At 44.3% G+C, this 16746-nt stretch overlaps 2 protein-coding genes across 3 annotated transcripts; one reads left to right on the forward strand and one right to left on the reverse strand.

Annotated features, from left to right (window-relative positions):
* Positions 1–1010: 1010 nt before the first annotated feature.
* Positions 1011–6122, reverse strand: e2f1 (E2F transcription factor 1). The gene is made up of 7 exons (XM_070969112.1): positions 5633–6122; positions 5214–5313; positions 3869–4088; positions 3570–3722; positions 3164–3278; positions 2771–3065; positions 1011–1296 (listed from the first exon to the last, which is right to left on the reverse strand). The coding sequence occupies exons 1-7, from the start codon at positions 5882–5884 to the stop codon at positions 1055–1057; spliced, it is 1377 nt and encodes a 458-aa protein (XP_070825213.1). The 5' UTR covers positions 5885–6122; the 3' UTR covers positions 1011–1054.
* Positions 6123–7597: 1475 nt separating this feature from the next.
* Positions 7598–15957, forward strand: znf341 (zinc finger protein 341). Of its 2 annotated transcripts, none has more exons than XM_070967509.1 (16): positions 7598–7654; positions 8362–8472; positions 8931–9121; positions 9407–9556; positions 9791–10099; positions 10230–10413; positions 10526–10619; positions 10712–10802; positions 11307–11502; positions 11603–11847; positions 12034–12242; positions 12800–12896; positions 13101–13233; positions 13453–13564; positions 13818–13888; positions 14217–15933. In XM_070967509.1, the coding sequence occupies exons 1-16, from the start codon at positions 7624–7626 to the stop codon at positions 14780–14782; spliced, it is 2790 nt and encodes a 929-aa protein (XP_070823610.1). In that variant the 5' UTR covers positions 7598–7623; the 3' UTR covers positions 14783–15933. The 2 variants fall into 2 exon arrangements, with proteins under 2 accessions (XP_070823610.1, XP_070823609.1); XM_070967508.1 differs by having other exon boundaries at positions 7602–7654; positions 10529–10619; positions 14217–15957.
* Positions 15958–16746: the final 789 nt, after the last annotated feature.

The raw sequence follows: 16746 nt of genomic DNA on the forward strand, positions 1-16746 counted from the left end.
TTCACTGTGTGTTTCTACTTGCCGACATGACTGCAGTGAACCATTATCGCCTGTTTTCCGGCGCTCCGACGAAACATACCTCGACCTTCCAGAGCTGAATTGCTTATTTTTCCTTCAAAAGCACATTATCTGCCACACTGTGGAGTCTCTACCTTTGTCCTTTCACTCTCTAAATGGCTTTTCTCCACATGACCAAAGCTTCTTGAAGAAAAATAACAAATGTTCAAAATGTCCCAGTAACCCTTTGTTATCACTGATGTGAAGAAAGATGGTCAAGCCCCCTGAAAGCATCTTAAGCCTTGTTGAGCCCCACACAGACGGCCCTTTAAAACTACTGTTAATCCACCGTGGGAGGATGTGGAACATGTGCAAATCGCGTCATGAATTTGGGTCAATGACACCTCGAACGTCACCGCCAGACAGACGAGACAGAAACCAGTCTTTCAGGATTCCAGTGTTTCAGACAAAACTACTGCAATTATTGATGGAGAAGCCTTTATGTTTGTGCTTATAATGACCTCTATCATTGTGGAACGAGAGCGTGAAGCTGCACAACAGCTCCAAGATGCTTTTGGACAACCCGGCACTGAATCTGCACTCGTCATGACACCGACTTCATGGACGCAGCTTCAGCCTGCAGCGGCGGGATGCAAACCTTTCTCTTCTCGAGTCGAAACCAGCCTTATGAGCCGCAGCGTGTAAGCTAATCAGTGAAAAGGAAACCAGCCCTGTGGTCCGTGCTCCACACACAATCACTTGGATAAAACATTAATAACAACAAAACCCTTACTTGGCAAAAAATATCAAAATAAAATTCATATAAATAATTTAAATAGCTATACTAAAGCTAAAGTCTTGGGCTAAAATGTTCCAATGGCCAAAGAGAAGTGCTAAGCATGTGCTGTACAATTTGGGGGACTTTTTGAGATTCTGTCATTGGAGATCACGACCAATTACTACACAAAACATTTTCCCATAACCCACAGCATCAGGTCTGGGTTTTAGTCAGTTTGTCCATACCACGCTGATTGCCAGTCCTCCTGTCCGTTTTCATTTAACTGTCCCCCAAGACCTGTGATAGGTCTCCAAAGTCACAGTCGAACAGTTCACTGATGCCTTCATGGTCCTCCAGTCCAAAGTGGTAGTCGTGGCTGTGAGGGGGGGACAGGTTGATGAAACCGTCCAATGGGAGAGAGAGGCCCTCTCCGTTGAGGAAGTCCGAGGTGGAGAGGGGTGAAAGGTCAAAGTCGGGCATGTCTCCGAGGCTGGCGAACGGGTCTCCTCCCAGGAGGGACTCTGTTAAAGAGAGCCGAATGAGAAAAATACTGAGATCACAGCCGGATTTAACGACTTAAACACGCAAATATCAATAAACAGCATCATCCCTTTGTGTTTGTGACAGCGCGCATCGTGTACGGGACAGATTATCTTCATACACGTCTATTTCACAGCTGACATTTTGACATGTCATAGCAGGAAAGGTGATAACTGTTTATAGAGCTGCAAAGATTAGATGAATAATCAATTAGTCAATTGATGTAAAATGTATCTGCAGTTATTTTGATGACTGAATAATCGCTCTAATAATTTTTAACGTAAAGATTCCAAATTCAAATGTAAGGACTTGATGCTTTTCATGATAATAAACAACTGACAGAGTGATTAATAAGGACAGTAATCGTTAGTTGGAGCCCTAAAGGTGCATTCAGACGAGTGGATGCCGCCGTCGCCTCCATTGTTTTCAGTCCAAATGCAGCTGACCTGAGCTGCAAGGAGAAGGAGGGCAGCGGTGTTTCATGAACATGCACATACGCAGCTCTTTGTCACTGCATTCAGAGTTTAGGATGGATTTAAAGAAGCCGGTGATGATTCAAAATACACAACAGTGATGTTGGCGGGCGGGAGCTTGCTGTCTGAAAGCACCTGAGCGGCTCACACCGTTTGTGGGAGGATGTTGAATGAGAAGGAGGATGACTCTACAAATGCACTGGTATTCTCTAAACAAATGCTCCGCTATGCTTCTCTCGTGGTGCTTGACACAGGAGGCAGCACGACAGGAAACAGAGACTCTGTGAACGCCTGTGTTTCCCTTAAACTGATGTTGTCCCTCATGCTAATGTCCTTGGTCTGTCTGTTGACATATACTGTGACTTTTGTGTACTTGTATTGTACTCTAATCAGGACGTCCTTGTAAAAGAGAGCTTGCTCTCACTGGCTCCCTTTTTAAATAAAGGTTAAACAACACAAAGATGGCTTATCTTTTCAAATTCACATGATACCATAAATAAACATTTCAATGAGGAAGATCAGGAATTTTTGCTTCTGACTGATGATGTTGGTGTTGTTATTTGATTGATGCAATATCTGCGTGCGCTGCCACTAAAAATAGCTGCAGTGCATTTATTTTTTGACTGTTGCTTTGTCCCATCTGTGATTTCAACACTCCCACGTAACACATCACATCTGTGTTGTGACTGCGATCACCGGGTGACGTAGCGAGGGCTGTCGTTACCGTTGCTGAGATTCTGCTATCTGGTCATTTGCCATCAACGCATCTAGACAGCTAATGCTAATTAGCCCCCCTCCTTTGTGTCGTGCGCAGGAGCTGACGATGACTCGCAGGTGTTGAAATAACATGAATGAAGAAAAGTAATGTATAGTGGGATAGAGTGCAAACGCCAGCAAGCTAGGCTAACTAGCATCCACGTTCTGAGTGTAATATAGACAGGCTGACCACAGCCTCCGTCTTCCATGACAGCAGCTCACTCACCTGTGTCACCACCTAACACCAGTGATGAGGGGTCCTGCTGGGAGGCTGCTGTCACTGTGGATGACGTGGACTCTGGCGATGATGATGATGATGGTAAACCCACTTCCAGGGCGGCTGTGGACAATCTAACTTGTGATTGTTCTGTGGGTTGTGTGGGAGGCGGGACCGGGGAGCGGTCAGCGTTCGGTTTCGAAGGACTACTTCCTGTCATGGGGCTGCAGATGCCAGAGCTGTCTTCTGGACAGAGGAAGACATCAATTGGACCCCGCGTGCTCTTCAGCGACACCTGGTAACCCTGGAGACATGTGAACAAAATGTGCACGGTCATGAAAAATCTCACAACCTCAAAAACAAACACATTTTAAAAAGCTGAATCCTGCTCAGGGCCCGTACCTTGCTGGGTTCTGAAACTTGCATCTGGGTCTCTGGTGGAGCTCTGATCACCATTACCAGCTGGTCTGGAGAATCAAATGACTTCCTTAAGTCCTGGCACCGCACATAGCCCAATGTGACAAACACAGCAGTTAAGGAATACAATACAGCTGCAAGTGGTGCCACACTTAGACCAACAGAGCCCCGAGACTGCAGCAGTGCTTAGATAAAGCTCTGCTGTTAAAAACATTACTTGAAATGAGAAGAACAGAATATAATCAATCGTGACAGCCATCCTCTGCTAGCCAGTGAGCAGTTTCCAATCTAACAAGGCTCATACACCTCTAACTTCTGCTGCAGTCATGTCTAAGGGTGACTCCCTGTCATGTCCTGTCTCGCCCGTTGAAGTGTCCTGTCAGAAGGATATTTCTTGTTCTGTGGGTCCTCTGTGAGCAGTCGGAGCTGTAGGTTGCATTTGGAAATGAGTTCATCCAGCTGCTCCTCAGCCTCTGTGAGGTCACACACCTCCCTCTGCAACTCCTTGTGGCGGGAAACCAATGCTGTATCAACTCGATTACCACTGCAGGAGAAGATAGGCAGCAAAACAAAAACAAAAATCGAGTGGTTTATGGACTCACGTACCAGTCACTTTTAACATTTTACTGCTGTATTGTGGCCCTTCCTGCTCATGGGCCATGGTAACACATAGCCTTTTTTTATACTCACAGCCACTGGATGTTGTTCTTGGACTTCTTGGAAATGAGCTGGATTCCCTCCAGAACGTTGGTTATGTCATATATGCGTCTCTTCTGGACATCCAGGACCTGCGAGGCCCAGTTCAGATCCACCACACCGTCAGCTGACTGGGACAACAGGTTGAGAAAGCGCTTGGTGGTCAGGTTCAAGGACGTGTCGTATCGCGACTTCTCCGTCGTGCTTCGTGGAACTGGAAAGAAAGAGAGGAAACACATGAGAGTTTCATGACAGACTGGAGTTCTTTTCTCAGCTACACCTGAGAAACAAGCTCCTCATCTGCAGCACAGGGAAATGGACCGCCGAGGCTCTTTGATTTATACGTCAGACAACTCTGTGATCAGAGTTCATTTGTTTCTGGCGGGCATGGAGCTTTTCTCCATCTTTTCAGTGTATATTTTCCTCCTTTCATAAACAAATACTGAAATCTATTAAAATGCAATTTCATACACATTTCAGGATTTTATACAAATTCTATAAAGCTGGTGATTTCAGCTAAATACAAGGGAATTCATATTTAGAGAAATGTTCCTGAATCTCAGATGCTTCTCGTCAGTTTCACATTATTTCATAGAAACTTTTCAGTTTCAATTCAGAATTCAGGATAAAATATTTGTGTGTCATTCTTTAAGCCATTTCAGTATTTTCATTATACTATAATGCGTGCCATTTTTAAAATACAATTCCTTCAATACAGTTGATATTTGCACTGCTTGCCTTGTATTTATCCCATTTTGAAAGACATGATAACAATTTGAATTTTGTTCATTTATCAACCAACAACTAAAAAAAACACTTAAAAAAGAAAAGCCTGTTTTCTATTCTGCTTACTGTGCATGAAGTGAAGCGTGGCTGTCATCAGTAACCTTTCTTAGCTCCTACCTCATCTTTCCACCTTTTGAACCACAACTACTGATCAAGATCAACGGGAGGAAGAAACGCTAAAGCAAAAACCAATGAATAAATGACAGCTATTGTCTTTCTGTATGCTTAAAAACTCTTTTGAACACACCAGCAGTTTTAAATATTTCTCATGCTTGGTCAGCCTGGTGAAGACAAAAACAGGCCGGCAGGCTGTTGTCTGTGCCGGACGGACAGCTGTTTGGGACAATGATGGCTGTAGCAAAGGTCAGAGCATGTATGGATCGGATGGCTGATGTGCAGCTGATGTGCTGCTTCTACGGTGAATTTGGGGTAACAATGAAAAAAAAAAAATCAGCAGAATGAGCTGCCCGTGTGTGTGTGTGTGTGTGTGTGTGTGTGTGTGTGTGTGTGTGTGTGTGTGTGTGCGTGTGCGTGTGCGCGCACGTGCGTGTACCTCTGGGAGGGGCAGGTGTGGAGGGTGGAGCTGGGCCTACAGACGGTCGCGTGGTGCTGACGTACTGATGGTCACTGTCCAGGTCCAACTTCCTCTTGACCTGATGAAAGACAGTTGTTGTAGAAACAGTCAAAAAAACTAGCACAGTAATATACCATGTGTTACTGCAAGTGTGTACTAATTATGTATGAAGAGGAGGAAAGGACTGAATGAAAAGACAAACAAAACGTCTTAAAGCAACAGGTGGGGTGGAATAAATATATATGCACACCATGTTACACAGGCGGAAGCACATTTATGTAAACATGTCAGCATATGCTAACAGACGACCTCTCAGCTAACCACTTCCTCTATCGCTCTTTCACTTTCTCTCAACTTTGTCTCTCCACCTTCTTCCCACACCTCCTCCCTCTCCTCACCGGAGGTCTTCCCAGAGCTGGCCGTCTCTTGTCCTGAATCCCCACGTCAGCTGGGCCCTGCGGCGTGGCGAACAGCAGGATTTCCCCCGTGCTGGTGGGAACGGCGGCCGGGTGGAGTCCCTCATTGCTGGGGCTGGTGATGATCACTATCTGGTGGTCCTCGCCCAGGTCAATGCTCCCAGAGTTCAGCAAGGTCTCGAAGTCGGCCAACAGATCCTCCGATGTCTGTCCTGTTATCAGAGTCTCTGACATTGCAGTGTGTCACTGAGGAGCCCTTCACTGGACTTTGAGGGTGTTGAGGGGTCACAAACCAAGATGCTGCAGTTTGACAGTATCAACACCAGCTTGAATTTGCTGTACTCAGTGGATTTAAGGAACAACGGTGAAATCTTCTCAAAGTTTGCTTGCAGGTGTTTCTAAGCAGCTTGAACATGTCTTTATAAAGTTCCTCTGTCTCTGCTGTCCACCTCAACGTTCATTCACCAGCTACTACAAACACATCAGCATTAACACTAGGACTATCACCTATTTGAAGCTAACTGCTGGAAACACTTCAGATTGATGGTGAAACAGCCAGACAGGATGTTCTGCCAAACAGGAAATTTGGCAAATAAAATAATATTGCAAAATGCATACCAACTCAGCCAGCTCAGTCTCAGGCGCTACTACGTTACCAAAGAAAGGGTCGCAAAGGGGCCGCGGCGGTATTAAACGCTGCAGGTTAGCGAGCTAGCAAGGGAGCAGGCTAATCTTTTGTTTTCATCTCTCCTGTCAGTACAGTACAGCCGCGAGGCCTGGCCACACTGCCCTTAACACAGCAACCAACCCTGCTAACGAGCTAGCTTGTGCCCTAACAACAAAGACTTAAACAAGTTAGCAAACAACCCGATGCAGCCGGCAAACTACCAGTTTAAGGGTACAAAACGATATTATTTATCCTTAATGTTACATCCAAGGCTGGGCTTAATTAAATGGCTATTAAAACTTTATAGCAGCATTCCAGGAGTGAGCTATCGAAATAAAATATCTACACTGCTAAAGGCATCGCCATTACTCAAAAGCATCTCTGAGAATATATGTAATCAAACGACAGGTAGTTCAGCAGAGTATACAGACTTATCGCTGAATATGACAATATAGGGCAGATTAGCATGCTAGCTAAGTTATTAGCCGCAATTCTTCAACCCCCTCGTTATGTTGGGGCACGCAGGAAGCAGTTCGACAAAACGAAATATAACGAAATAAAGTGGCGAAATACACACGCATCCTTTAAAATAGCAGCCGCTGGTCCTTCTGGTGCTCACATCGTACACGGCCCATTTATAAAAGCGCCGTCCCGACCCCGTTATCGGCTGTTATTGTTGTTATTGTCCCAGCTGATCTACATCTAAACAAGGATCGGACGGTTTTCGCGCGAAATCTTTTTTGCCGCGAAACCGGCACGTGTATCAATCCCAGGGTTACTATTGGACGAACAGCTACACTTTCCGCAGGGCAGGGAGAACGGCCTCTGATTGGTGTAAACGGTAGTCTGTCATTTTATCGAGCGCAGATTCCGGTGGTGTGTTCAGGTTACGCGGAAAAGCAAACTTATTAGCTTCACATTCGTATTCCTATTTTACACCAAATTAACAGACCATAGCTTGAACTTAATATCGCGCCAGTCGTTGACCAAGTATTGCGTGTGTCACTATCATACTGAAAACTCAAGTGTGTCACGTTTGTGTGGCACATGGGAAAATGTACTTTGGAGCAACGAAAAACCTCAGTCCTAATGTTTTGGCCTCCGACAAACAAACAAGCTCCGTTTCCAGACAGTATATATTTTGTACTCCCCGTCATTCTACTGCGGCCATTAATTAGGCAAATGCCTGTCTCCAATTTCTTGGTGTTAGTGTCTTCATTGAACTTTCATATGAATTGCAGGGAGCGTACATCAACAGGCAGCCCCTGCCAATCGAGCACCTATCGCGCAGCGGAGGAGCGACAAGATGGCGCAAGCAATATTTGAAGTGCTTGAAGGTAGGAATAATTTGTTAATTACCAGGTAACTACTACTAGAATAAAACGTGAATGTGTGTTTCGAACAACGTCAATATACCGGTACCATTTCAATATGCGGAAAACTCTTTAAAAAACGATGTAAAGGTCTATTTTTGTCAGAACTATCAAAGCACTCTATGGAGGGACAGTGACTGACTGTAAACAAACAGATTGATTGTTGTTCCGACCTTATGAATATGCTTATGTAAGTCGTTCTCATTACATTGAAGAAAAAAATAAATAACGTGGGCTCTCTCTTTGTACTCACACTGCATTTTACGTTTTTGTCACAGGCCATTTTAATGAAAACCCAATGTATTGTTGCTATAGCACTGTAAGGACAAGCTGACAATATGCCTGTCAGCTGGTAGTGAATTTACAGCGACCTTATGCTTTGAGCTGCTTACCATCAATTAAAGCATGCACCTTTTTTCATTTCCATGTGAAGATTTAGCAGAGTGTCATTCAAACCCTTGTGACTCCCTGTCAAAATGTGTTAATGAGACACATGATCCCTGCCATCTGCAGGGCTAGACACAACTCTTCCCTCTCAGTTTATAACCTTATTACCTGCCTCACAAATACATTCACATTTTCACATTTCATTGAAACATACAGCCATTGAGAGCACTGGACGTTAGCAGCATGTGGTTTCTTTCATGTTTCTCCACCTTCCTCCTCTTCAGGCATGGACAACCAGACAGTGTTGGCAGTCCAGTCTCTGCTGGATGGCCAAGGCGGAGTTCCTGACCCCAGTAACCAGAATGTCTCTGGGACGTCCACTATTCAGTCTATGGGTATGTCCAGCGAATACAGTAAATAACAGCTGAGGCATTACAAAACAAAGAGACCCACAGTCAAAAGAGCATTCTTGCTTTGTGTAACCAAGTAGAACCACAAAATAGCCACCAAGCTAGTGACCCTATTGAATAGGTGAATATGCAAGACTGGAAAAGTTGTTCTCTTATTCATTCTTATACATTATTTAAAGTTCCTTTAGTAGCAAACATAACATTATGCAGCTCACATCATCATTGCAGTGTGCAATAAAAGGCTGCACATACATATTCTTTCAAAACCTCTGTGAATATAATAAAACTACTGTATGTCACATTCATTTGCAAGGACATACATACAGATATATCTACATGTGTTTGCGTCGGAAAATGCCGGAGGTTATGTCTACAGCATACAGCACCAGAAGTCTGCCAGTCTCTCCATGTGTCTCAAACATCCATTTCTGTCCTCTCTCCAGATGACGAGGACGTGTTCCTGTGTGGAAAGTGTAAGAAACAGTTCAATTCTCTGCCAGCCTTCATGACACACAAGAGGGAGCAGTGCCAGTCGAGTGCGCCCTCCCTCTCCACAGTGTCCTTGGCCTCCAGCAATGCCTACACACCTGTCCCGTCAATCAGCTCGGGACCACAAACTCCTGCCAACAGACAGGTGAGGATAGATTTTTATGTGGGTGATTGATTGTTTGATCAATATAAACTTATCTTTAAACATGAATTATGTGGTAGAAACTGTTTATAAAAGAGAATGCAAATGTACATTAAGTTAAAACAGAGCTGTGAGACAAATATCTATTCCTTGTGATGACAGTATTCAGCAAAATGGCTAAGAATTATACATTTTTACACACAGGCATGCGTTCTGTGTGTTTTTTTCTGAACCAAGAGCACAAATAGAACTCATCTGTTTGTGTATTACTCCCCATTTATATGTCAGGTATCCACCTACATCACAGTCCCTCCCTCCCCTCTGACACACACTCTAGTCCAGGGTAATGTGCTGGTCAGTGATGATGTCCTCATGTCGGCCATCTCAGCCTTCACCTCCATCGACCAGCCCATGGCCACCATGCAGACGCCCGTACAGGTAATACAGCACAGCATCACACAGTAGATGTTCTACCTCCAAAGCCTGCAAAGCATCGCATCCTTGCCGGCCACTGTGTATCATGCTTAGTATTTAATCGTGTCTCCAAAATCACCATAAGTATGAGATGATTCAGGACAAATTTGAGCCCGTTTTAAACATATAATATACTTGAAATAATACATTTTTGCTGCACGATGATCAAATCTATCTGCTTCCTTTTTTGTATTGCAGAGTAACTTGAGCATGCACACAGCTGGTGTATCGTATTTGCAGCACCATCACCACCACCACCATCATCATCATCATCACCAGCAGCAGCAGCAGCAGCAGCAGCAGCAGTCCTCCCACACCCTGCCCCCTGGCCAGACACCGGCCCACCCCATGCCAGCTGGACAGCCCGGCCAGCAGCCGCTCTCTTCGCAGGTCCCAGCGAGTCACAGCAACTCAGTGGTCCAGGTGTACAGCACGCTGCCCCATATGGCGGGGGGTGGTGGTGCAGAGATCCACACCCTGGGTCTGCAGCCTTTCCATCCTGTACAAGTGAGTAAAGCTTGCTGTTTGGTGACCATCTCGCTGTATTACGTGATTAGTTAAGGCATGCAGTGTGCACAGAGGACTGGAACTGAAAAGCAGTCTCACACAAAGCACTGAGCATGTGTGTCTCCCTCAGGTGCCCAGTCAGTGTGTGGAGAGCCAGTCATTCACCACCCCTCCTGTCTACAGCCCCGGGAAGCAGGGCACCAAAACAAAGATCTGCAGCATCACCACCAACCTGACAGAGCTGAGCGACTTTGAAAAGGTCATCATTCCAAAACGACCGAGGAGTAGCAAAAAAAGCCCAGACGGAGCCACAGGTACATGAGGAGAGAGATGAGACTATGTTTTTAATTCATTAATGAAACTGCACACAGATAGCAACTGTATGATGATCGCAGGATGAATTTTCATTCACTGAATTTCACTCAGCAGAGCAGCTGAAGGGAAAAGGTCCGAAGCTCAAGTGTAATTTCTGTGACAAAATCTTCTCAAAAAACTTTGATCTTCAGCAGCACATCAGAAGGTGAGTGACTGGCCAGCATGGCAGACTGTGACCCACAAGAAAGGATTTCAGTTCTCTTCCAGTCACCACTTCCAATTATTTTCTTCCTACAGTCACACGGGAGAGAAACCGTTCCAGTGCATCGTCTGTGGCCGCGCCTTTGCCCAAAAGTCCAACGTGAAGAAACACATGCAGACGCACAAGGTTCGAAACAGTTTGTTTCTGACAGAAATGTTTGTTTTTGCATAAGTCTTTTGCTAAGCGCTGCCCCCTTCCTTACTATGTCTACACCTTATCGTAGGGCTTATCGTTCTTGCCATACTGTATGCAGCTACAATAACAGTGGCAGATTTACCATAGCATGGCTACATACGTTATGTCATGCTAAAGTCTGAGGCTGAAGCTGTGTGTCCCAGGCAAAAAGTCAGCATTCACGTGGAAGACATGGAAATGAAGAGACAGCGTTGTTAGAAGCTACAATTTCTTTTACTTTCAACATTTCAAAGAAAATATGTTCAGGCTGAGGACTAACCAATGTGTTAGCTGAACATAACACTTTGGCTGGTGTTGCTTGAGTGTAAACATCCCAAAATCCTATAAGGAGCAGGACAGAGCAGCTACATTAGTGTAAGCATTGATTATTCCCATGAGATCTGAACTCAGCGTAGTACCAGCAGCACAGTGACAACAGCTGTCTTCTTCTAAAAGGTGTGGCCTATGGGAGTGGCCAGCACAGTGTCAAGATTACCAATCACAGTAAAGGTGATACCAGTGTCATCCAATGAGGAGGAGGGCAGCGGGGAGCAGCAGCAGCAGCAGCAGCAGCAGCAGGGTGAACCAGAGGAGGAGGTGTCACAGCAGCAGAACAGTCAAATTCAAGCAGAAGAGGAGGCAGCTCAAACAGGTAATATCTGATATTACCTGTTATTATTAGTCCTGAAATTTCTGCAGGGTACTGAGTTACTGCTCCAGCATTTTTCAGTAAATATGGCACTTGATTACAGAAGCTCCAGGGGAGTTGGAGGAGAGTGCGAGTGAGGCTCATGCTGATCCGGAGGGCGGCCGAGGGGAAGCCATGCAGAACGGGCATCCTCAGGTGCAGATGCAGGCCAGCCAGAACCAACAGTGCCAAGCTCAGTCCAAACAGATAGTTGTGATCGACAGCTCCTACCAGTGCCAGTTCTGCGCCAGCAAGTTCAAGACCTACTTCCAGCTCAAGTCCCACCTGACCCAGCACAAAGGGGAGCAGGTGAGTGCCGAGGAGGGGATACGTGGAGTATGACTCTTGATTGACAAAGACAACACAAAAGTTACCACAGTCTAATTTTAGTTTAGTTTTTTCACCATGTGGCGAAACATGATGTTAATAAGAAGTCACAGAATAATTATTATGTCTTTCAATGCAGGATTAATAACCCCCTTCGCTTCCCTGCAGGTTTATAAGTGCGTGTTGAAGTCCTGCTCCCAGACCTTCCAAAAGTTGGATCAGTTCCTGGAGCACATCAGGACACACCAGGAGCAGCTGACCTACCGCTGCCACCTCTGCAGCAAGGTGTTCCCGTCGCTGTTTGAACTGGGAGTGCACCAGTACTCCCACTGTTTCTGCCCACAGCAGAACACACGCAAGGAAACCACCGTCTACAGGTCAGCTCAAGCACTGGTCCTTGTGTACTGATGACATTATAGAACAGAGGGTCGAGGGCGCATCCCAGGGCAGAGCTGGACTTCTTAAACAGTCTGTTAAGTCTCTTTCTTTCAGCAGCCAGGATGCCAGTGTGTCAGCAGATTATTCCATTGTATTTAGTTTGTTTGGCTTCATACTGCAGTGAATTCCAAGTAAACCAGGAAACATGGACCACATCAATGAGCTACACTGTTGCAATGTGTCTTGTTATGATTATGTTGTGGTTTTATTGTGTATTCATTTGTTTTGAATGTGGATTTTATGGTGTTTTTCTCTCTGAAGCACTTGACCAAACACATTTCCCTGTGTGTGGTAATAAAGTTGATCTGTTAATCTGTTCATCCCAGTTCTAGAAACAAATCTCAGAACATCCTCCCTCCCAGCGGTCGTTAGTCCTCCTTTTATGCTCTTGCTTGACGTGCTTCTTGGTATGACTGGTATCCTACTGCATTTGCTTGGCACAGCAATCATATTTGTAACAAAACCCCCTGCTTTTCCCCCTTGTGTTTCACCTCAGGTGTGTGAAGTGTCAAAGCAGATATTCTACCCAGGAGGCACTGGAGCAACATCTACTGACTGCCTCACACAGCTTTCCCTGCCCACACTGTCAGAAGGTACTACACACACCGATGTGATGGTGGTGATATTTGGACTTATAAGTTAGAAGCTACAGCAGTCATAAGTCACCTGTGCTTGATGTCTTAGCTTTAAAACATGCAGATCACTTGTTCAGGGTTGAGATATATCAGGTTTTTGTTCCTCACGTGACATTTTAAGACCTCGTGCAGCGTCTGATGTGTTCTCTTTCGGGCCATCAGGTTTTCCCGTGTGAAAGGTACTTCAGACGGCACCTCCCCACTCACGGCATTGGAGGGAGGTTCAAGTGTCAGATCTGCAAGAAGGCCTTCAAGACAGAGCACTACCTCAAACTGCACACACGCATTCACTCAGGTGTGAAGGACTTTCAGAAAACTCAGAGGCTACTAGTTGATGTTGATATATCTCGGGCTAAAATGTTAGCATTTGAATGCTTTGGAAGACTAAGCAGTTTCAAGAATTTTTCCAGAGCAGTTATGTTCACCACCATTTGTATTTCATGTAACTGAAGTGATTAATATGTAATTCATTGATCAAAATAAGGATATGTTCGATGCTGATTCCATTTTCCAGGTGAAAAGCCATACAAATGCTCCCTCTGTGAGGCGACGTTCAACAGGAAGGACAAAGTGAAGCGACACATGCTCATCCACGAACCTTTCAAGAAATATAAGTGTCCCTTTAGGTGAGGCTCTCCAAGGGAACCGCCTGATAGGCTGAAGTCACTGAAAGAGTCCCTCCTCTTGAATTCCTTCTTGTCTCCTTCCCTGCTGGACTTTTTTCAACTTTTCTTACATCAAACTTTCTTTCCTTTTCCCCCTCACTTGCACTATTATGTCCCTCTATTTAATTCTTTTTTTCTTTTCATTCTTTCCTTTCAGACTTTTCTCACAAGTTCTTCAATTTAATCTTTTGCCAATGTTTCTGTTTTCCATCAGGACACATGTAGGCTGCACCAAAGAATTCAACAGACCAGACAAACTCAAAGCCCACATTCTGTCACATTCTGGTGAGTGAACTTTACAGATAATAATATTTTTATTGCAACAAAGATGAAAGCATATTGTTTGTGATGTTCTGATAAGTCGTAGGATTAATGAAACTTCCATTCCCACACGACTCATTTCTTAAATGGACAGTGTGTCAGCAGAATATGTAAAGACTGAGCAGATTGAAATGAAATTCAGTGAACAGATCCGCTAGCTTAGATACTGCTGGTGACCCACATATATAAAGACTGCTTTTGGAAGGGTGACATACCTTAGACGTGAATTGTAAATTCCAACAATCACTGAAACATGATTCCATTAAATCTTACAAAGTCTTCTCTCCTCTAGGTATCAAACCTTACAAGTGTCTGTTCTGTCAGAAGGCATTCAGCCGCAGGGCTCACATGCTTGAGCATCAGCAGTCCCACACAGATAATTACCGCTTCAGATGCTCCACCTGCAACAAGGGATTCACCAGACAGAGCTATTACAGAGATCACAAATGTCCTGCGGCAGGGAACGGGACGGGAACTGAAGGAGGGACTGGAGAGGCAGAGGGAGACGAGCTCGAGGGAGCGCCGATGGCAGAGGAGAAGGATGGAGAGGATGATGGGAGAAGAAGAAGGTTTGCAAGAAAAGCAAAAAGGCCGGGGACTGGGGGAGATGACGGAGAGAAGGATGACAGCTCCACTGGCAGCCAGGAGCAGGTGGAAACACATGGGGAGGAGGAAGAGGAGGAGGAGGAGGGAGAGGGAAGGAGGACTGATGAGGGTTGTCAGGCTGCAATGTCCATCACCGCCATTGAAGGGCAGACAGAGAGAGAAGAGGACGCTGACGGGATGGAACACGGTGCTGAAGCACTACAGCAGATTCAGAGCAACGACCAAAACTGTTTGCAGCAGCCATGTTTGTAGTTTTAAGCATCGTAGGAACGTTTCCTGGACATGGACTGAACAACCTCCATCCATGACTTAAAACCAACAACCAGAGTCTGGGAAATTCTTTCATTTGTTTTAAATTAAAACATCTAAATTATATGCACTGCTTGTACTTCTTTTACTGTAAGCTGTACAGTACGTACACTGTCAAAACAGCCAGTGGACCATTTCTGTGTTCTTGAAAAGGAAACGATGAAAGAAGGAAGGGTCATGATGTCACTGTGTAGTGATGAACGGGCAGATCCCTCCCTCAGCTCGCCCCTCTCAGTTTCACAGGTTATGATGGGGGCTCCAGTATATTTGGTGCATTGTTTAGCTAATGTTTCATGCACAAGGCCTGTTTGCTTGGTTTGTATGTTAATTTAATAATTTATTTACATGCAAGTCAACGCTGATGTTATGCTGGATTTATAATTATTGCTGAGGGTTAGTTTAAAGCACACTTAATATCAGGAGGTTTGTAGATGTTGTATTTATTAATGTGGAATACCTGATGTACCCTGAACATTAGCGATTATCAGACCCGTCAGTCATTGTGAAGCAGCCTGTGGATAATAAAAGAAAGAAGGAATGAAGATTTTCTGAATAACGATTATTCATCCTGAACTCACCACCAGAGCATTGACACTGTGAGCAAAGCGCCCTTCCTTCTTTTATAGTTTCTTTGTTATTGTGATCTTTTGTGCAAGTTAATCTATAGTTGTTCATCTAAGATGCCATAATGTGAGAACCAATGGCAACATTTTCTCTAATTTTATGTAGCAAAAATGAACTGAATTTAAGTTAAAAATATATTTATGTCCATATAAATATCCTTGCATTTTGAGTCAGATTCCACCCTCTGGTACTCCTTTACTGTATTTTACTGTATGACCAATTTTTGTTGGTGTACCAGTTTTCCCTCAACTGTCATTGTTTTCTTCCACTGCGGTTGGTGATTTCCTACATTCTGAGACCACCGAGCAGGAGCACAAAGAAAGGGGCTGTATCCAAATGTAGCTGAACATTAACAGGTGCGTCCAAGTCAAAGCGTTGACCCAGTCCTCAAAAGAGTTTGTGCAGATGCCACCAGACTAATTCCAGCTGCTGGTATTACCCAGAATTATTCAGAATAAAAGCATGGTGAAATAACCAAATGCTGGTAATACTTCATATGGCGTAAATGCATTATATGATTACACATTTATGTTACAGTACACATGCATATTTCTTTCAGGATGAGACAAACAAACTAAAGTCTCCACCTTTTCACAGCAGCGAGCACCGCCACATCATGTTGGTTTCATGTGAGTTTAGTGTGAGACTTGCAATCACTAAGAAACATCTTTTATGTGCAGGGGGCAGGACTGGCTCACTGGCACCCTCCTCAAAAAAAACTGCTGTAGGATGGACACAGAAAACAGACTGTATCTAACAAAAAATCAGCGATGTTCATGAAAGTAAAATATGCCAAATAGTCTGAAGAATGGCATTAAGATTTATTGGACTGGTCATGCATTGAATTACCAAACTAACAGAAGAAACATCTCATGATGGGTAGAGACAAAGAGCTTTCCCAGGACCTCTGCAACATTGTTAAGTGATATAGCCATGGCACTGGTTAATGACAAATCCTCAACTCATAACTGTAAACTGAACACGTGTGAAGGCTGAGTCGAAGGGGAAATGAGTCAAAATACAGAAATGGGATGTGTTTGGGACATGGTCTTGTTCCTGAACCCAGTTATAAAACTTAATTTAGTATGTCAGATAATAAAGATAAAATAAACAATAATAAACAATTGGTCTGAAAAATGCCCAAAACATATTCAAATGTCCAGAAAATGTAATGTGTGAGAAAATACAAAAATTGTAACTAAAGTTTAGGGAAAATGGCTGAAAATGTCAGTAAAATGTCAAAAAAAAAAAAAAAAAAGGAATAAAATAGTCGAATATATTCG

Source organism: Chaetodon trifascialis, chromosome 8, assembly GCF_039877785.1.
Source record: "Chaetodon trifascialis isolate fChaTrf1 chromosome 8, fChaTrf1.hap1, whole genome shotgun sequence".
Lineage (NCBI taxonomy): Eukaryota > Metazoa > Chordata > Actinopteri > Chaetodontiformes > Chaetodontidae > Chaetodon > Chaetodon trifascialis.